This window comes from Dermochelys coriacea, chromosome 14, assembly GCF_009764565.3.
Source record: "Dermochelys coriacea isolate rDerCor1 chromosome 14, rDerCor1.pri.v4, whole genome shotgun sequence".
Classification (NCBI taxonomy): Eukaryota; Metazoa; Chordata; order Testudines; family Dermochelyidae; genus Dermochelys; species Dermochelys coriacea.
In genome coordinates, this window is record NC_050081.1 from 22,404,818 (window position 1) to 22,422,483 (window position 17,666).

Genomic DNA, 17,666 nt, shown 5'->3' on the forward strand with positions numbered 1-17,666 from the left:
ACAGCAGTGCCATCCTTTGCAGACAGACTGGCAGTCAATGCAGGTCTGCAATACACCATTTCCAGCAGGGGCAAACTTACTGATGCACTTATCAGGTATCACCACCCCCATCTATCCAAGGGAGCCTCAGATCCCCCTTGGGCACAGTGTAGATGTATCGTGGTCTGTTAAGGCAGCATGAAGCACTTTGTTTTATTAGTAATGGCCAGGAAACAACCACTCACAGCTTCACTTTGCTACTAATATTTTGCATGGCTTCTCCTGAAACCCACTGCCTGCTCTGATGCTCTCTGTTCAGACACACACCACAGGGTAAGGGGGGATTCTGCCTCACACTAAGGATTTAGTTCCACACCATCCTAGCTCCTGCCTTCTTTGAGAAGCAAAACTTCTATACCTCGAGCAAGGTGAAATCAAAGCTACAGCACAACCTCTCAGTCAGGTGTTAATCAGGCTGTCCAGAATATCGAAGTATCATTCATAAGTAAAGTAACTGAGCTGCTTAGATGTCACTTTAAGATCCCACCCAAGCCAATGACAGAAGTCCCCCTGAATTCAATGGGAACAGGTTCAAGATCAACATCTGCTAACAGGTCATCTTCTAGCTACAGTCAATGTACAGAATAAGAGTGAGATTTAGACAGCAATTACTTCCAACAGCAGAATTACTTCTGCAGCTAATAATTCTGCAGGGTGAATTGCTATTTGATGCAATTGCTGGAAGGATGAGGGAGTCCTTGGATGATATAAAGCCTGCCTCGTTTACATTTTTCACACTGACAAATTAGGAGGAAGAATGCCCAGAAGTTCTCTCTCTTACTTCACCCCAGACTGTTTAGTTTCCGTTTAGGGTCCAGATCTATAATTTTCTTTAAATTAAAAGATTAGGTGAATTAACTCAAGTGCCTTAACCAAACAAACTATTAGAAGAGCTCTGAAATGCAAACTGTTGCAGAAAAACTGTGAGTAATTTGCAGTGAGAGCTGACCTGAAGCCTTACAAGATTTAATTTAAAAAAAAAAAAAATCCACACACAGTTTATGCAGCTCCTAAACTCATGGTCAGAAAACATTTACTGTTGTTCACCAGTATAAATCCAATCCAATTTTGCATCAGTCTTCAGGATGTGGCTTGGTCATCTTTAACCACAGCCTGCAGAAGAAAGAAAAGGGGCATTATTTCAGAACTAAGCTAGTCACAGCTGGATTCCTAGGGCGAATGCTTTAGAAAGATGGACTCTGCCTTCTTGGATAGGAAACCCTTGACAAATGAAAGAGATTGACTAAATTTGAGCCAAAAAAACTGAGTTAGTCTATGTCTTCACTGCAAAATGAGGTATGTTTTTATACTGAGTCAGCTATTTCAATGTAAAATCCTAGTGAAGATAAGGCACAGGTAGTTTTTGCCTTGATGCACCTACTCAACCCCAGGTGCAGGGGCAGAGTGTTGACAATGGTGAGCTACAGATGGAACTTAGACCCAAGTATATCACAGAGCATCACGCTAATTCATCAGGCTGCCAAGAGGGTAAAGTACTAATACCCATGCTGGGGAACTCCTAATAAGGAGTTCTTCCACCTCTCACCCATACTCCCTTTAGGCCCAGGCAGGGGAGTTTGTGGACAGAAACACAGATATGGCCTATGAGAAACAGCCTTCCTCCACTCCTGTAGCAAGAGATTTGCAATGAAACCACCACTTTTTACGCTGTTCACAAGCCCAGCAAATTGTAAAACCAACATAAAATTATCGAACGGTACAAGCTTTTCTACATGCAGCAATAAAGACAATAAAACTTAGCGCAGTTAGCTTGGTCTTACTATGGCACTGCCAGCTGAAAGCTACTGGGCTAAAGAAGACTGCTCCAAAGTAACTTGGTTAATGAGCCAAGTCTCAGTGTCCCATGTGCCCTATTTAAACACATGCTGAGAAGGGACATTTAGGCTTCACTCAGTAATCTTTGGGATCCTCACCTGCCGCAAGAACTGTCTTCCAAGATAGGAGGTAGCCATGCTGGTTAAATTTGTTCTTCTGCCCACTTTACACTTGATATAACCATACAGGTTGGCCCCCTGCAGAACCACTCCCATTGAAACCACTGCCTGTAACAGAGGAGAAAAGATGCAAGGATCAGGGGTTTATTAGCCAGTTCTCTAAAGTCAGAGGTGACAAATCTGTCTAGGTATTTAATGCACCCAGTCACTATAGGATTGAGGTGCTAAACTCACCAGCCATTTCACTTTGAATGAGAACAGGGCACTGAAAGCAAATATCACCCAGATGACAGGACAGGTAATTAGTCCTAACCAGAAGATTCGGGACTCAGCTTCAGATGAAACTTTTTTCCCTTGAGCCGATGCCTGGAAGTGGAAGGAAGCAGAAATTGATCAGTCTGTTTACTTGTACAGCTCACAGTATAATTAAAAACAACTCAGAACCAACATCCCACAAGGGTTTGCGTCCATACTGCAGCGCACAATTGACTGCTACGGTGCGCTCCTAAGGCGCAGGGGGAGCTTTCTAGCCCTCTTGGTCCTGTGGAAACATGGCATTTTTTTAAAAAAGGATTTTCCTGTCAGTTTTCTGGCTGAAATGAAGGTGTGGAATATGCCCTTCACTATTTTTAGGGACTGGATAAGGGACATTTTTGAACTATTAACGTAACACCACAAGTTCCTGATGACATCAGCCATCAGAAGAGCGTACCAGTGGCCCATCATCACATGCTCTAGTGTACAGTGTCGCTATTACAAACCAAGGAGGTGGGAGGGAAATAGTGATACATCTTATTACTATTAGAAAGCTGGTGTTGCCATAGCCAGCAAAACTTCCCCTCGAAACAATCATCAGTTAACTGGACTGCTGCATCTTTATTAACACTTAGCACTTGCTTATTAAAAAGTCCCTTGTATTGTATTGCACTATATAATTATACAGCATGAGACAGGCCAAGACATATACCAAGGGCTCTGCAGTATTTCAAAGCACTGTATAGGCAACTGTGTCTAAATGCTCCCAATAGATGTACAATTAAATCCTTATGCGCTTGGTAAGTAGGGCTATGTAGAGTAGTACAGACAAATGGGACAGTGCTAACTCATACATAATTACTATGTTTATGTTTTCATACTAGTTCCTAGTATTACTGAGCCTGAGGTCATGTCCACCAGATGTGGAAGGAATCGAGCCTGTGAGGACAAGCTCTCAAGAAAGCATCCGTTCCCTATTTATATATTTTCCCCCAAGACAATATTAACCCAATACAGCATTAGGAGGTTCGGACAACTGAACCGAACTGCAAGTATTCTATTTCTTTTACTCTGCTCTAGTTTCTCTAAACTAGTTTGATCTGGAGAAAGGGCGGTTCAATGGTTAAGGTATTAGTCTAGGATTTGAAAGACCTGGGTTCAAATTCCTTCTCAACCACAGAATTCTTGTGTGTCCTTGGGAAAGTCACTTAGTCTCTCTAGGCCTCAGTTCCCCATCTGTACAATGGGGATAACAGCCTTCCCTGCCCCACCAGGGGGCAATAAATATATTGAAGATGGTGAGGTGCTCAGACACTATGGCGGTAGGGGCCATATAAGCATCTAAGATTAACAGATGGATCGTTTAAAAACATAAAGAATGGCCACACTGAGTCAGATGAAAAAGGACCATCTAGCCCAGTATTCTGTCTTCGGACAATGACCAATGCCAGATGCCCCAAAGGGAATGAACAGAACAGGTAATCATCAAGTGATCCATCCCCTGTCACCCATTCCTAGCTTCTGGAAAATAGAGGCTAGGGACTGATGAAATGTTACGAGTTAAAACATTTAATGTCAGAAGTCTTACATTGACTTCACACAGTGAAATAGTCTCTGCTGTTGGGCTCCCACAAATGAAAGGTGGGGGCATGACTGGACTCCAGCTCTCCACAATGGCCTGTTTCACATTTACACCAAAGGAGATACAGAGCCTCTAGGTCACTGGCTCCGTATCAGATCAGGACAGAATAGCGACCGAGAACCACTCAGAGAGTGGCTGAGGGTTAACAACATTTGATGGCCATGCACTAGCCTGTATGAAACAAGCTGGTGCTTTCAGCCGGTGACTAGTGCCAAATGTCCACCTCACAATAGTGTCACTCCTCAGTACATGGACATTTTACCAGACTGCAGCAGTTAAAACACAAACATTAAACATTTACCTTCCTGGCTTCAAACACCCAGTGACTCTTGCCATCATCATCCACCTGGTTCCACCAGCGAAGGCCAACCATCAGCCGGCCCGTAACATTCTGGAGAGGGTTAAATGCAGGAGGAAACGGGGTTCAGAGAGATTTTAGCCCTATACCACCAACCAAAGAAATCCTTCCTGTACCTTGCCCATGAAATACCAGAATGAACATTCAAAACCAATTCTTCCCATGTCTTATAAACTCCTAATGTCTTCAATTGCCATGGCAACCTCAACAACCAATGCCACCGCTTATTATATCAGTTGCTACGAGACCATATTCCTTAAGCTGTATTATAGGTGATGCTACTAGCTACTGGCATGGCTTACATTTAAGGTTGCCTAACAGTTCCCATTATAATGACCCTGTTTTCAGTTGCTTATAACTTTGCCAAACTTTAACCATTTGGGCTCAGTGACAGCTCGTCAGCCTAGGCAAATGCAGCACAGTTAAACCAAAGAATTCACAAGCTAATTCACAAAAGTGACATCTCTTGCATATATAGATTTGTAAGTTTAGGTAAGCATGTACACATTAAATAAGTAACATAAGCCCACAAGAAGCACTTGTGATTTGATTTAAATCTGCCACGTTACTTTCTCTCTCTCTCATGAAATACAACACAAGAAAACATAATGCCGCCAGTGAGGCTCAAATCGTGGCATAGGTAACAGTGTCTCAGGAAGCTGCTTTGAGGGCATTTACGAGGGCATTGCTGTAGTAACAACAGCTTACTGAGGCTGTGGCAGGATTGCTGCAGTCAAGCTGGTTCTGACATGAGGTTGAGGTGTCTCTCTCCCAGCACTGACACAACGGGACTGGAAGGGACTCCCGGCATGGCCGAGGGACCCAAGACGGAGCGCAAAGTGTGGGGGAGGTGGCAGTTGTCCTGGCCCCATAGAGCAGAGGGCCCCCCCCCCCCGCCAGAATTGCAAGGAGGATGAGCTGCGGGGGAAACCACCCTACTGCTGAACACCTCCTGCCTGGGGACGACTCCCACACCCCTGACTCAAGAGTGAAGGAGCAGGGCTGTGACAGCAGAGCTGCAGAAGACTTCCTGAACAGCCACAGGGCCAGTGACACTAGATGTAGGGGGAGGCTGCGGTCCTGCAGAGGCAGGTCAGAGGCCCCTGGCCAGCACTGCAAGGAGGAGGAAGTACAAATTCCAGTGTAAGACTTTGTGATATGGGCCTCACCTGTCAAAAAAGACACCAGCTGTCACTGTCTGAGCTGAAATTTTGCAAGTCAGTAGTCTGCCTCAGGGTGGGAAGAGTGCGGTTGAGTGGGTATCAGTGGGATGAGTGGGGAAGTTTGGGACAAATAGCCTCGGAAGTGAACTGGTACTGGGGATGGGAAAGACTGGGACAAGAAACTTGGAATGAGGATTTAGGATCACAAATAGCATGTGATCTTGTAATTTAAGACTGTATCATACAAAGGGATATCATCCCACATACAAGTGGATAAACTAAGGGTAACCTTAACTCTAGCATCTCCTAACTTCTAAGAGTGCTTGGCTCTGTAATCTTAATGTTCTTTTAATGTAGAGTTTAATGTGCAATGCCACGTGCTGTAGGCTTGCACTACGTTCTCTAACTGGGCTCCAAAAATAGCTTCTCATATCCTTATTCTCAGAGCTCAATTGGGGCATGCTGCTGGGGAAGATCCTGTTGTTTCAATATTCACACTTCCAGTAATAAGGTAACTCATCAGTCTGATGGACTAGGCTACAAAGTCACCATATACGTCACTCTGAGAAGCAGAAGCAGCTTTAAAGAGAAAGCAGTTTATTCGTACCACCAAGCAGAACTGTGCACTCGTGTTTTAAAGCCCAATAATTAATTTGTATTAGGTGTGCATTAGTAATAATAATTAACATGATATTTCAGGGCAAGCCACAGCAACAGCCTGGTAGATTCTCTTGAGGTGGGAACTCGGAATGCCTTTGCCAAATGCTAGTGCAGTAAAGCAAGGCGTCTTCATTAGAGGGTAATGGAGTGGAAAGCCAAGTTCCTAACAGTATTGGGATAGTACTTTATTCCTGAATTTGATGATCTCAATAAGCTGATTCAAGTATAATGCAAGCAGGCATTGTTTAGGATCTCTCGTGGCCATGCCAACGTATTTTCTAGCATCTTCAGCCCAACAACAATTAATTTCAATAATATTAAGGAAAAAACTGTGGGTTGGGGTTTTCTGGCAAGCCTTGAATCTGAAGGAGATCTCTTCATTTCTGTTTATGAAGCCTATAGTGTATTACGTGACTCAAAGGAAAGTCTGAGATTAACCCCACCCCTATCCACCCCTCCAAAATAAATGAGAGACAGAATTTGAGATTAAGAACTTTAGAAGTTCTGGGAATCTCTTAAAGAAATTGTAATGTTTCATAACTTGCAGGATCTAAAAGAGTTGACTTTATTTTTGAACAAAGCCAAACATATTCAGACAGTTTGACCTGGCCGATTGCTCTCTTGAAAGAATATTTTAAAGTGATAAAAGGGGCCTTACCTTCACTGTCCAAAAGTCACACGACAGGAGCAGGATAATTGACACCATGCAGGCAATAAAGCTGCTGCTGATCAGTTCACAGAGAAGATAGACAATTATTGCACTGACTCGGAAGAACAAGTGGAAAAACGATGCCACTGGGTGCCTGGAAACAATACATCAGAAATACAATTCAGTCATATGTCTCTGAAACAAGACTGAAGCCACTTGGTAAAAAGAGGGCATGTTCTCTCAAGGCAGAAGAGGATTTTTTTCACCTGCACAGCCTAGGAGGGCAAATGCCTTTAAATGAGACCAGTTTGCAGAGCATGCTGACAACAGTGGGAAAGATGAGCTTTCAGCGGTTTGCAACCTTATTCTTTCTGAGGCCCTTCCCAGCATGCTATCAAAACTCCATGGCCCAGCTGTGCCACAACTGTTTTTCTGCATACAAAAGCCATGGCCGGCGTTAGGGGGTAGCAAGCAGGGCAATTGCCCAGTGCCCCACACCACAGGGGAGACCACAAAGCTAAGTTGCTCAGACTTGGACTTCAGCCCAGTAGTGGGGCTCGGGTCCCCTGGCTGCAGACCTGCGCAGTGGGGCTTTGGCTTTCTACCCTAGACCCTAGCAAGTCTAACACTGGCCATGCTTGGCAGACCCTCTGAAACCTGTCCGCAGCCTCCCCAGAGGGCCCCGGACCCCTGGTTGAGAACCACTGCTCTAGGAGATAACTACACAGACTTATCCTGCCTGTAGCCATTGTTCAAAGTGCATGCAGGATTTGAGGTGGGAGAGAAGAAGGGAACAGGTGAAGCCCCTCAGAAGTTCTCAGTATGTAGCAGTTTTGGAATGGTAACATTAAGAGAAACACTCTATTGAGATGAATGGAAGCAGATCGCACCTCTCTATAGGGAAATTCTGCTCTTTTCTCAGTCTGCTCTGGTGCGTTTCCATTTCAAAGAGGTTTTACTCTACAGGAGCTCCCTGCGTTGGCTGTACAGCGCATTTGGGGGTAAAGCAGGAGTGAGGGTGCTGGATCAGCCACTATGACATGGCATGCAAGGAGAAGGGAGACAGAACAGAGGCTATTTCAGACATGAGACTGGAGAAATGCTCATGGAGTGGCCTAGAAAGAAGGATTCCTCCTTCTATGTCCTGAAAGCTCCCTATTACACAAGACGCAGTGCACTGGAGTCTGGATTTTGGCCAGTTCACACCTCTTATTGTTTCAGACGGTCTTCCTGAGTCTGCACACAGACAGCACAACATCGTAAACAAACAGACCATTGCAACTATAAAGCTGTGGACTTTTTTTTAAAATGGATGATTAAATTCTTCAGCAATTCATGAGTAAGCCTCCTACCCTCCCCATTTGCCAGGAAACATTTCTTAAAAACATGACATTCACTTCTAAGTAAAGAGAGAAACTCACTGCTCATGCACCAATAAGTAGACATGAAACATACAACAACAAACATGCCAGTCCTGCTTCTGCCACATTTCTGGGTGGAACCAGGAAGGAACAATTCCTACTGACCACAGACCTTATCTTTGACTTTTTTGATCTCGTGGATACTTCTTCATCTGCGTCAAACAGTGACACATCTTCAGTGTCATCATTACTGTCCTAAAGTGGCAGACAGATACCAAATGTTAGCTCACGAAAGCTTATGATCTAATAAATTTGTTAGTCTGTAAGGTGCCACAAGTACTCCTTTTCTTTTTGCAAATACAGACTAACACGGCTGCTACTCTGAAACCTGTTACAAGAGAAGTAATTGATACAGTATTTTCAGATGCAAAGGGGGGATGGTTTTGATTATACAGAATTCGGATGAGGCCTTAAGGTCAAAGGACTTTGGAAAGAACTTGGAAATTAACCAAATGCAACAGAAATCTCACACTCACTCACACCCCGCCCCAAATTGTTTTAAACATTGTCTCCTTCATCTTGCATGTGAAGACCACCTTAAACACATGATTTGAGTCCAAAGGGCTCTTTTGCCAACAGTAGGGTAATTTCAGGTCTTAATATAAGTCCTTTATGCACACAGCCTCTCTCCTTTTGAGCATTTCTGGACTTTTTACAAAACAGTTGTTTATTTTCAGAGGCCATAAACCTGGGCTTGTCCATATTATATTAGGGTTCCCCAGAGGACATGAGTGGTGGAAGTATGGGCTGTATATTTCTCAGAAGTTGGAAGTTACTCGTCTAAAGCCTGATTTACGCATACTTTATGCATTTATATAACTAGTTCAGTTAAGAGTGTGATTTTTTTACCAAAATAGTTATAAAGGTACAAACCCTAGCGTGGACAGTTATGCCAGTATAAAGGTGCCTTCACTTATATAGCTTATTCTCCTTTCCATGTAAGGATAAGCTACACTGATGTAAACAACTTTATACCAATATAACTGCATCCACATTAAGTGGGTTATATCGCTTAAACTACATTGATATAGTTAAAGCAGTACAAATTTTATGCGTAGACAAGCCCTCAGATATCTCCAGTGATGTAAATCTTCCTTTTAATAGGCACACTTAATTTCCATTAACACTAAATCAGGCATTTGTGTGATAGGGTAGCATTTAAAAAAAAAAAAAACATCTGGCACATCTTTATCACAGAGTTTACAAAACTAAAGCTGTGTCTACAGTGCCACTTTCAGCGCTAAAACTTTTGTCGTTCAGGTGTGGGAGTCACACACATGAAGACTGCTGCAGCATTGCTCCGCATACAAAGAAAATCACATCATGCATTCTTCAAAATCTTTCCGGCTTCCCATTCAATTCAGGAATATGCTCAAATTTTCCCTTATTTGTTTTTAAGACTCCTACCACTCCACACAGTGGACTTACCCCAGCCAAATACACAGGCCACGGGCCAAATTCAGTGTTGATGTAATGCAGTTTTACAAATTAATCTAGTATTCCATCAATGTGCAAAACACGTGTAGCTCACCTGCTGGGCAGAAGGTGAGGGGGGCGAGTGGGGGGCTATAGCAGGAAAAGCAACTATCAAGGGGATGAAAAGGAGTACTTGTGGCACCTTAGAGACTAACAAATTTATTTGAGCATAAGCTTTTGTGAGCTACAGCTCACTTCATCGGATGCATTTTTTCGTGAAACTGGAAAAAAAACAAACTGTTTTTTCCACTGAATGCATCCGATGAAGTGAGCTGTAGCTCACAAAGCTTATGCTCAAATAAATGTGTTAGTCTCTAAGGTGCCACAAGTACTCCTTTTCTTTTTGCGAATATAGACTAACACCGCTGCTACTCTGAAACCTATCAAGGGGATGTAAAACAAAGCAAGCCCCTACCTCACCTTCTTTTTCACCTGCCTATCAGCTGCTTTTCCTGCTACACTACCCCTCTAAGCACATAAGTTAAATTATTTTGCACACACACACACGATGCCAAATCATTCCACGTAATACACATTACACCCATGTGATAATCAACTTATTCCACTCTTTAGCCAACTTTTAAATTTGACTCCTTGTCTCTCTTAATACCTTTCCCTGCTTCTGTAATGCTTATCTTCTGAAACCATCCCACAATTTTATGTCTTAGGCTGTGTCTACACACTGTCACTTTCAGCGTTAAAACTTTAGTCATTCAGGGGTATGAAAAAAACCCACACCTCTGAGCGACAAAAGTTTTAGCGCTGAAAAGCGCCAGTATAGACAGCACTTTAAAGCTATCACTCCTCGTTTGGGGTGGGTTTTTTTAATCATCAGGAGAACTCTCCCCCGGCGATAAAGTATGACTATACTACCCATGTCATAGCGCTGCCGCGGCCACGCTATAACATGGGCAATGTAGACATACCCTCAGTAGAAATGCCTTCCATATGGCTACTCCTATCTGAAGGGTCTTCTGTTTTCTCCTCACTTCATCTAATAGTCATCATATCTGAAATCCTCTTTTCTCCTGTGCTTCCATCACTTCATTTTCTCTCCCTCTGCCATAAATTGTTTTATGGTAAATCCATAACTATTATTTAAATTATAAAATATAGAGAGATAGAGTGTGTATAAAATTAAGGGTATTCAAAATAAGAGTCTGACCCTGAGAGATACTGACAACCAGTAACTACCAATAAAGTCAACAGGAGCCACAGCTGTTCATCACCTTTCTGGAGCAGGTTCTAAAGTTGTACTTTATGGAAAGATCTCAGGCATTTGCACAACTCAGCTTTTTTCAAAGTTCCATGCCCAGAACGCCCTTCCACCCTGACCCCTGCCCTCCGACCCCAGCTCACCGCCTGCCCTGACCCCTGCCCTCCGACCCCAGCTCGCCGCCTGCACTGACCCCCCTTCCACCCTGACCCCTGCCCTCTGACCCCAGCTCACCGCCTGCCCTGACCCCTGCCCTCCGACCCCAGCTCGCCGCCTGCACTGACCCCCCTTCCACCCTGACCCCTGCCCTCTGACCCCAGCTCACCGCCTGCCCTGACCCCTGCCCTCCGACCCCAGCTCGCCACCTGCACTGACCCCCCTTCCACCCTGACCCCTGCCCTCCGACCCCAGCTCACCGCCTGCCCTGACCCCTGCCCTCCGACCCCAGCTCCCGCCTGCCCTGACCCCCCTTCCGCCCTGACCTCCGACCCCAGCTCGCCACTTGCCCTGACCCCCCTTCCACCCTGACCCCTGCTCTCTGACCCAGCTCGCCGCCTGCCCTGACCCCTGCCCTCCGACCCCAGCTCGCCGCCTGCCCTGACCCCCCTTCCGCCCTGACCTCCGACCCCAGCTCGCCACTTGCCCTGACCCCCCTTCCGCCCTGACCCCTGCTCTCCGACCCCAGCTCCCGCCTGCCCTGACCCCCCTTCCGCCCTGACCTCCGACCCCAGCTCGCCACTTGCCCTGACCCCCCTTCCACCCTGACCCCTGCTCTCTGACCCAGCTCGCCGCCTGCCCTGACCCCTGCCCTCCGACCCCAGCTCGCCGCCTGCACTGACCCCCCTTCCACCCTGACCCCTGCCCTCCGACCCCAGCTCGCCGCCTGCACTGACCCCCCTTCCACCCTGACCCCTGCCCGCCGACCCCAACTCGCCGCCTGCCCTAACCCCCCTTCCGCCCTGACCCCTGCCCTGACCCCCCTTCCGCCCCGACGGCTGTACCGCCAGCTCTGCTCACCTTCCCGTGGTGGCCTCTGAGCCATGAACCCTCCCTCTTCAATCACCGACCCCCGACCCTTGGCCTCTGACCCTGTGCCCCTCCCCGCGCCAGGCCGCCGCCAACGGAAACAGCGGGGCAAGCGCACGAGCCCCGGGCTCCTCGGGACCCTCCTCACCTGCCGTAGCATCGTTAGAGCCACCTCACTTCCGCCTCCCGCCACGTCACCGCCCGGGGCCAATCCCCCACGTGAGCTCCACCCATCGCGTGTCGTCATCACGCCGCGCCAGGTGGGCGCATGAAGAAGGCGTGAGTGAGCGCCCCTGGCCGCGCGGGCGGGAGCTGCTGGTTGTTGTGGCGGCGCGGGCGCTCGGCAGGACCCGCTGTAGGCCCCAGCGGCCGGGATGGCTTCCCATGGCCGGCGCTGGGGCACTGCAAAGCCGTCCTCCCCCCAGCACCAGCCTCCCTGCCCGCTCTCTGTGGCGGGGCCGGGCCGGCTTGGGGAGGGGGGCGCTGCCTGTGCGCTGCAAGGTGCCCAGAGCAGCCCCTATCTCCGTGCCAGGGGAGCGGAGCCGGGCGGTTTTCCCCACGGCGCGTCGCCCCGGGTAATTGCATGGCTGGGAGGGCCTCGTGCACCAGCCCAAAGCGGGGCTGGCGCGGTGCCAGGGAGCTGCAGCGCTGTCAGCCCCAGCACCGCGCACCTGGGGCACGTCTCCATTGCAAACCCTGCAGCGCCTCGTGTAGACGCTTGTTACAGCAACGGGAGGGTTTTTTCTAGCGCTGCAGTAAATCCTCTCCGAACGGCAGCAGCTAGGTCAAGAGAGGTTTCAGAGTAGCAGCCGTGTTAGTCTGTATTCGCAAAAAGAAAAGGAGTACTTGTGGCACCTTAGAGACTAACAAATTGATTAGAGCATAAGCTTTCGTGAGCTACAGCTCACGAAAGCTTATGCTCTAATAAATTTGTTAGTCTCTAAGGTGCCACAAGTACTCCTTTTCTTTTTAGGTCAAGAGAAGAATTCTTCCATTGGCCTGTCTGCATTACAGGGGGGTTAAGTTGAGCTAACTACCTTGCACACAGGGTGTGCAATTTTTCACAGCCCGGAGCAATGGAGCCAGGGTGACCTAAGTTCTAGGTGCAGACCAGTCTTGAGGTAGGGATTTGTAGCAATGTAGCGACACTACTGTGTATTCCCTTCACATATGTTGCCTTCTCTTTACTGTTAAGAAAGATGCACTTTTTAAACTCAAGGTAACTAATGCATGAGAGCTATCTTGACTTAAAAACACAATCATGATGAGACAAGGCACTTTAGATTGAGCACGGGTACACTAAGTGAGGCTTTAGATTGAGCACGGGTACACTAAGTGAGGCCATCCCCAGATGGACCTGTCTAGTTGACCAGAATGCCTTGACTTCACTGTATTTTTTTTTTCTGCAGGATTGCTCATGCGCATTAGTAAACCTGAGATAAAAATCACACCTTTTTCAGCAGCAAAGACAAAGCCTTCGAAAGGGCTCTGCAGCTACAGCTAAATCAGCCCTGCTTCTAGTTGCAGCACGTATGGCACCCCAAGATCCAAATTGTGAAATGCAAACAAAATGAAACTTGAAGCTTAAATAATTTTTTAAAAATTAATTCAATTTAATAATCTCAGGTCACATGACTCAGACATGGGATTTAACGTGATTTTGAGGTTAATGGTGTCCATTTAAGTTCTAATTAAAAGCAAAAGTGATTTAATTTTGTAAACTACGATGGAGCAGAATATTGCAGCTGAGAGAGGGAGCTGGGCATAGCTGAACACACTGAAATTGTATGTCCTGATGCTATATAGGAAACCTGAGTTGACTGGCTAATCCACTTAACCGTGGTTGTCTGTACCTTGCAGATACTAAATACAAAGCCACAGTGTAAGATTAGCATTTTGTAAGTAATTTTAACACATTCCTACAGTTAGCCCAGTGGGTCCAATCCTTTCAATGGGAAGAGGGGCCCATGCGCTCTAAGGGCTTGTATTCACTAGAAAATTTAATCATGTTTAAACATGATTTTTAATTTTGAGTTAGATGACAACAGCTGGTTTCAGAGTAGCAGCCGAGTTAGTCTGTATTTGCAAAAAAATAAAAGGAGTACTTGTGGCACCTTAGAGACTAACAAATTTATTTGAGCATAAGCTTTCGTGAGCTACAGCTCGCTTCATCGGATGCATTCCTCATCCGATGAAATGAGCTTTAGCTCACGAAAGCTTATGCTCAAATAAATTTGTTAGTCTCTAAGGTGCCACAAGTACTCCTTTTATTTTTTGTGACAACCATTGGTCAGTATCAGCAAGGATAAAATGTTCCACATTGTCAGCTATTGATGGGTAAACCCTAGTACATCTGTACTGACTGTCTGCATTGTGTTAACTTTTTAAAAATCAAGTTTAAATGCAATTAAATTTCTAGGAAAGATAAGGATGAAATTCACCACTGTGTAGAGACCCAGCACTAGGCCTATGCACTATATTCATCCCACATAAGCCCTCGAAATAAGATTTAAGCAAGACAAGGCCTTGTGCTGACCCTTTATTCAGGATGAACTTGACACTAATAAAATTGGTCTCATAGGAAAATCCATGTACATTTTTCAGTACGGAAGGAATCTATGCTAGAGTAGAGCTGTGCAAGGCTCCTTGCTGTTGTCTGCCTGTATTTACAGTTCTCTCTCAGAGAACAAGCAGTTTCAATTATAGTCTAACAAGAAAGATACAAGTACAAAAAAAGTTATGGTTGGGTACATTTATTTTGAATAATAAATTTGCACATTTCATGTGGCTCAGACACCTGCTGAATTGCTCCAGGATTGCAAGGGTCAGGCACCTCTTGCTCAAAACATAGGTCAGATGATCAGCCTCTTGGAGCTTGTCTGAGGCCTCATGAGGAAAACTTGCTAGCGTAGCACTGTGTGGTGATCACAAAGGGAGATGCTCATGATCACATTTAAATCAGTATACAGTAATTCTAGGCCAAGCTGAATAACAATCTCATGGGCTGCTGTGATGACTATTTAACTGGTTTCAGAGTAGCAGCTGTGTTAGTCTGTATCTGCAAAAAGAACTGGAGTACTTGTGGCACCTTAGAGACTAACAAATTTATTTGAGCATAAACTTTCGTGGGCTACAGCCCACATCATCGGATACATGCAGTGGAAAATACAGGAGGATGATTTTATATACACAGATAACATGAAACAATGGGTGTTATAACGAGAGTGATCAGTTAAGGTGAGGGTTTTACCAGCAGGAGAGAAAAAACCCCAAAAAACCTTTTGTAATGATAAACAAGATGGGCAATTTCCAGCAGTCGACAAGAACGTGTGAGGAACAGTAGGGGGGAAAAATAAACATGGGGAAATAGTTTTACTTTGTGTAATGACACATCCACTCCCAGTCTTTATTCAAGCCTAATTTAATGGTGTCCAGTTTGCAAATTAATTCCAATTCAGCAGTCTCTCATTGGAGTCTGTTTTTGAAGTTTTTTTGTTGTAATATTGCGACTTTTACGTCTGTAATCAAGTGACCAGAGAGATTGAAGTGTTCTCTGACTGGTTTTTGAATGTTATATTCTTGACATCTGATTTGTGTCCATTTATTCTTTTATGTAGAGACTGTCCGGTTTGGCCAATGTACATGGCAGAGGGGCATTGTTGGCCACATATCACATTGGTAGATGAGCAGGTGAATGAACCTCTGATAGTGTGGCTGATGTGATTAGACCCTATGAATGGTGTCCCCTAAATAGATATGTGGACACAGTTGGCAACAGGCTTTGTTGCAAGGATAGGTTCCTGGGTTAGTGTTTTTGTTGTGTGGTTGCTGGTGAGTATTTGCTTCAGGTTGGGGGCTGTCTGTAAGCAAGGACTCAGATAAATTTGTTAGTCTCTAAGGTGCCACAAGTTCTTTTTGACTATTTAACTATGTCAATATGATTTTCTTGAAGAATCATGCAGTGTTCTTTATATAATCCCTCCCCCCTACAGAACATTGATGGCCATGAGATGGTATCCTCAAATGGGGACCAGAGCTGAATCAAACAATTTGAGCAACCCAAGAAGCCCAAAACCCCATCTATATGTTGGCATTTATTTCTTTAACAGAGCTGGTAGCGTGCCTTAAGGAGCTTCGCTCAGACATACACATTAAGCCCAAGTTCGGGGGCAGCTATTTTTCCCTCCTTGGTGAAATTGTCTATGGGGAGGCCTTTAATTTTCTTTAACCAGGCCTTCCTGCACTCTTTTTGCTGGTCTGCTATATATTTTGTTCGGTGAGCTTGATACTCAACAGCTGTAGCTTCTTCATACATTTTCATCTGCTTCACTGTCAGAAGCCTGAACCCGGTATTCATCCGGTAAGGATTTGTGGTTTGTAAGAAGAGGGGACTTTCTTTCCGGAACCCTGCTTCAATTTTAGTTTGTGCGATCATCATGCGTGTTGATTTGATGGATTCAGATGAGCTTGTTAAGTGGCCAATCAACTGAGCCCCACCCTCAGATAGGGAAGTGGCTCTGCCATGGCCAGTACGAACGTTCTTCTCTTCTGGCAAGCTGCAGCATGACTTGGAGCGTACAATCATGGGAGCAGGAATGAAAGAATGCACTGCGGACCCATGCAAAGCGTTCTTCAAGTTGAGCTGCAGTCTTTTGGTTTCAAAGGGTGTGGAAATTCTTTTCATAATCAGAGAGCCACTGGCAGATTTAATGTGTCTGAGTTGGGTTGACTGATCCTTTTTCTCTTGCTTAGGGATTTTGTGTGACATCTTTTTAGGGCATTCTTGGAGGCACAGCGAAGGTCCCCAGACATCCCTGATTTTTGTATGGTGCATCATAATGGAGCTGACTTGGTCCTGCTTGTAGGCATGCTGGAGCGTGCTGACAGTCAGGAGGATCTGGTCAGGAGACATGGGACAATGTGGGCCTTGTTTCTTTATACGCTGCAAAGAAGCCTTAGCGTTTTCAGCAAGTGAAGATACATGGACCGGAGAGTCGTAGCCAGATTCACTATCTGTTTCCAAAAATAAACATGAAGAAAAGAAAAAATTATCTAACTATATATATCTGTATATATGGAAGTGATTTTACAGTGAGGTTGGTGGTGGTGGTGGTAGCCTGTTTGATCCTTCTTGGAGAGATGGAGTCCCGAGAGGGGGCTGATGATGGGTACTAAAGGGAAAGTCCTGGTGACCCACAGAACAAGCACAGCATGAGGAGCAGCAGATCAACTTTCCCCAACGCTGTCCGGTCTGATGTGTGTCCATCCTGAGGGTAGCAGAGGACCCTCTTTATGGGTTCAGTCATCATCATTCTTTGACCTGACTGCCAACAGTGGTGACAATTCTATGTTATCTATAGAGTGCCAGTTGCAATAGTCTGTAGATGATAAAATAATTTGACACTGGACGGACAATTGTTTGTGGGTACTCTGACACCTGTCCTGGTTTCCTTGAAGTCATGGTTTCTAATGGGAGTAGAATTGGGTCTCATGACAGGGATACAAGGAAGTGAACTCAAAATGCCAAGTCAGTTTCCAACATAAGCCGCTGAACAACAATCAGATCGTATCAACTTCTGGTCATTACATATCTGTACTGGATTAGAAATGGAAAGCTCAAGGTGAACAAGCCATCTTTCATCATCATTCCAAGATTATCTGATTGTGCCCAAAGTTAAGAAATGCTAGGGATTTTTAAAATGAGAAATATAGCAATATAGAGTACACAGCATTAGGGACTCTGTTCTTGCCAGGTATAGGTAAATGTGGAGTATTAATATGTAAGTAATCTGCAGGTAGAGATGGG

General features: G+C 45.4%; 2 protein-coding genes across 4 annotated transcripts in view; both read right to left on the reverse strand.

Annotated features, from left to right (window-relative positions):
• Nucleotides 1–989: 989 nt before the first annotated feature.
• Nucleotides 990–12,132, reverse strand: LOC119842871 (Golgi apparatus membrane protein TVP23 homolog B-like). Of its 3 annotated transcripts, none has more exons than XM_038371578.2 (7): nt 12,009–12,132; nt 8,255–8,337; nt 6,731–6,875; nt 4,193–4,282; nt 2,229–2,360; nt 1,974–2,102; nt 990–1,152 (listed from the first exon to the last, which is right to left on the reverse strand). In XM_038371578.2, the coding sequence occupies exons 1-7, from the start codon at nt 12,105–12,107 to the stop codon at nt 1,120–1,122; spliced, it is 711 nt and encodes a 236-aa protein (XP_038227506.2). In that variant the 5' UTR covers nt 12,108–12,132; the 3' UTR covers nt 990–1,119. The 3 variants fall into 3 exon arrangements, with proteins under 3 accessions (XP_038227506.2, XP_043352377.1, XP_043352378.1); XM_043496442.1 differs by lacking the exon at nt 12,009–12,132 and adding an exon at nt 11,852–11,917; XM_043496443.1 differs by lacking the exon at nt 12,009–12,132 and adding an exon at nt 10,848–10,960.
• A 3,866-nt stretch (nt 12,133–15,998) lies between these two features.
• CDRT1 (CMT1A duplicated region transcript 1) overlaps nt 15,999–17,666 on the reverse strand; it is a 32,194-nt gene continuing 30,526 nt past the window's right edge. Inside the window, exon 14 of the mRNA XM_038371581.2 lies at nt 15,999–16,873. Within this exon, the coding sequence (XP_038227509.1) occupies nt 15,999–16,873 (875 nt within the window). The remainder of the gene's footprint in view (nt 16,874–17,666) is intronic.

What these genes read in the sequence shown, in the direction of transcription:
- LOC119842871 (XM_038371578.2), bottom strand. Translation starts at nt 12,107, where the DNA reads ATGACGACACGCGATGGGTGGAGCTCACGTGGGGGATTGGCCCCGGGC. An exon ending in CATTCAAAGTGAAATGGCTG is followed by an intron (nt 2,103 to 2,228) that starts GTGAGTTTAGCA and finishes CCTCTGTTACAG; the next exon opens with GCAGTGGTTTCAATGGGAGT. An exon ending in GAAGACAGTTCTTGCGGCAG is followed by an intron (nt 1,153 to 1,973) that starts GTGAGGATCCCA and finishes TTTCTTCTGCAG; the next exon opens with GCTGTGGTTAAAGATGACCA.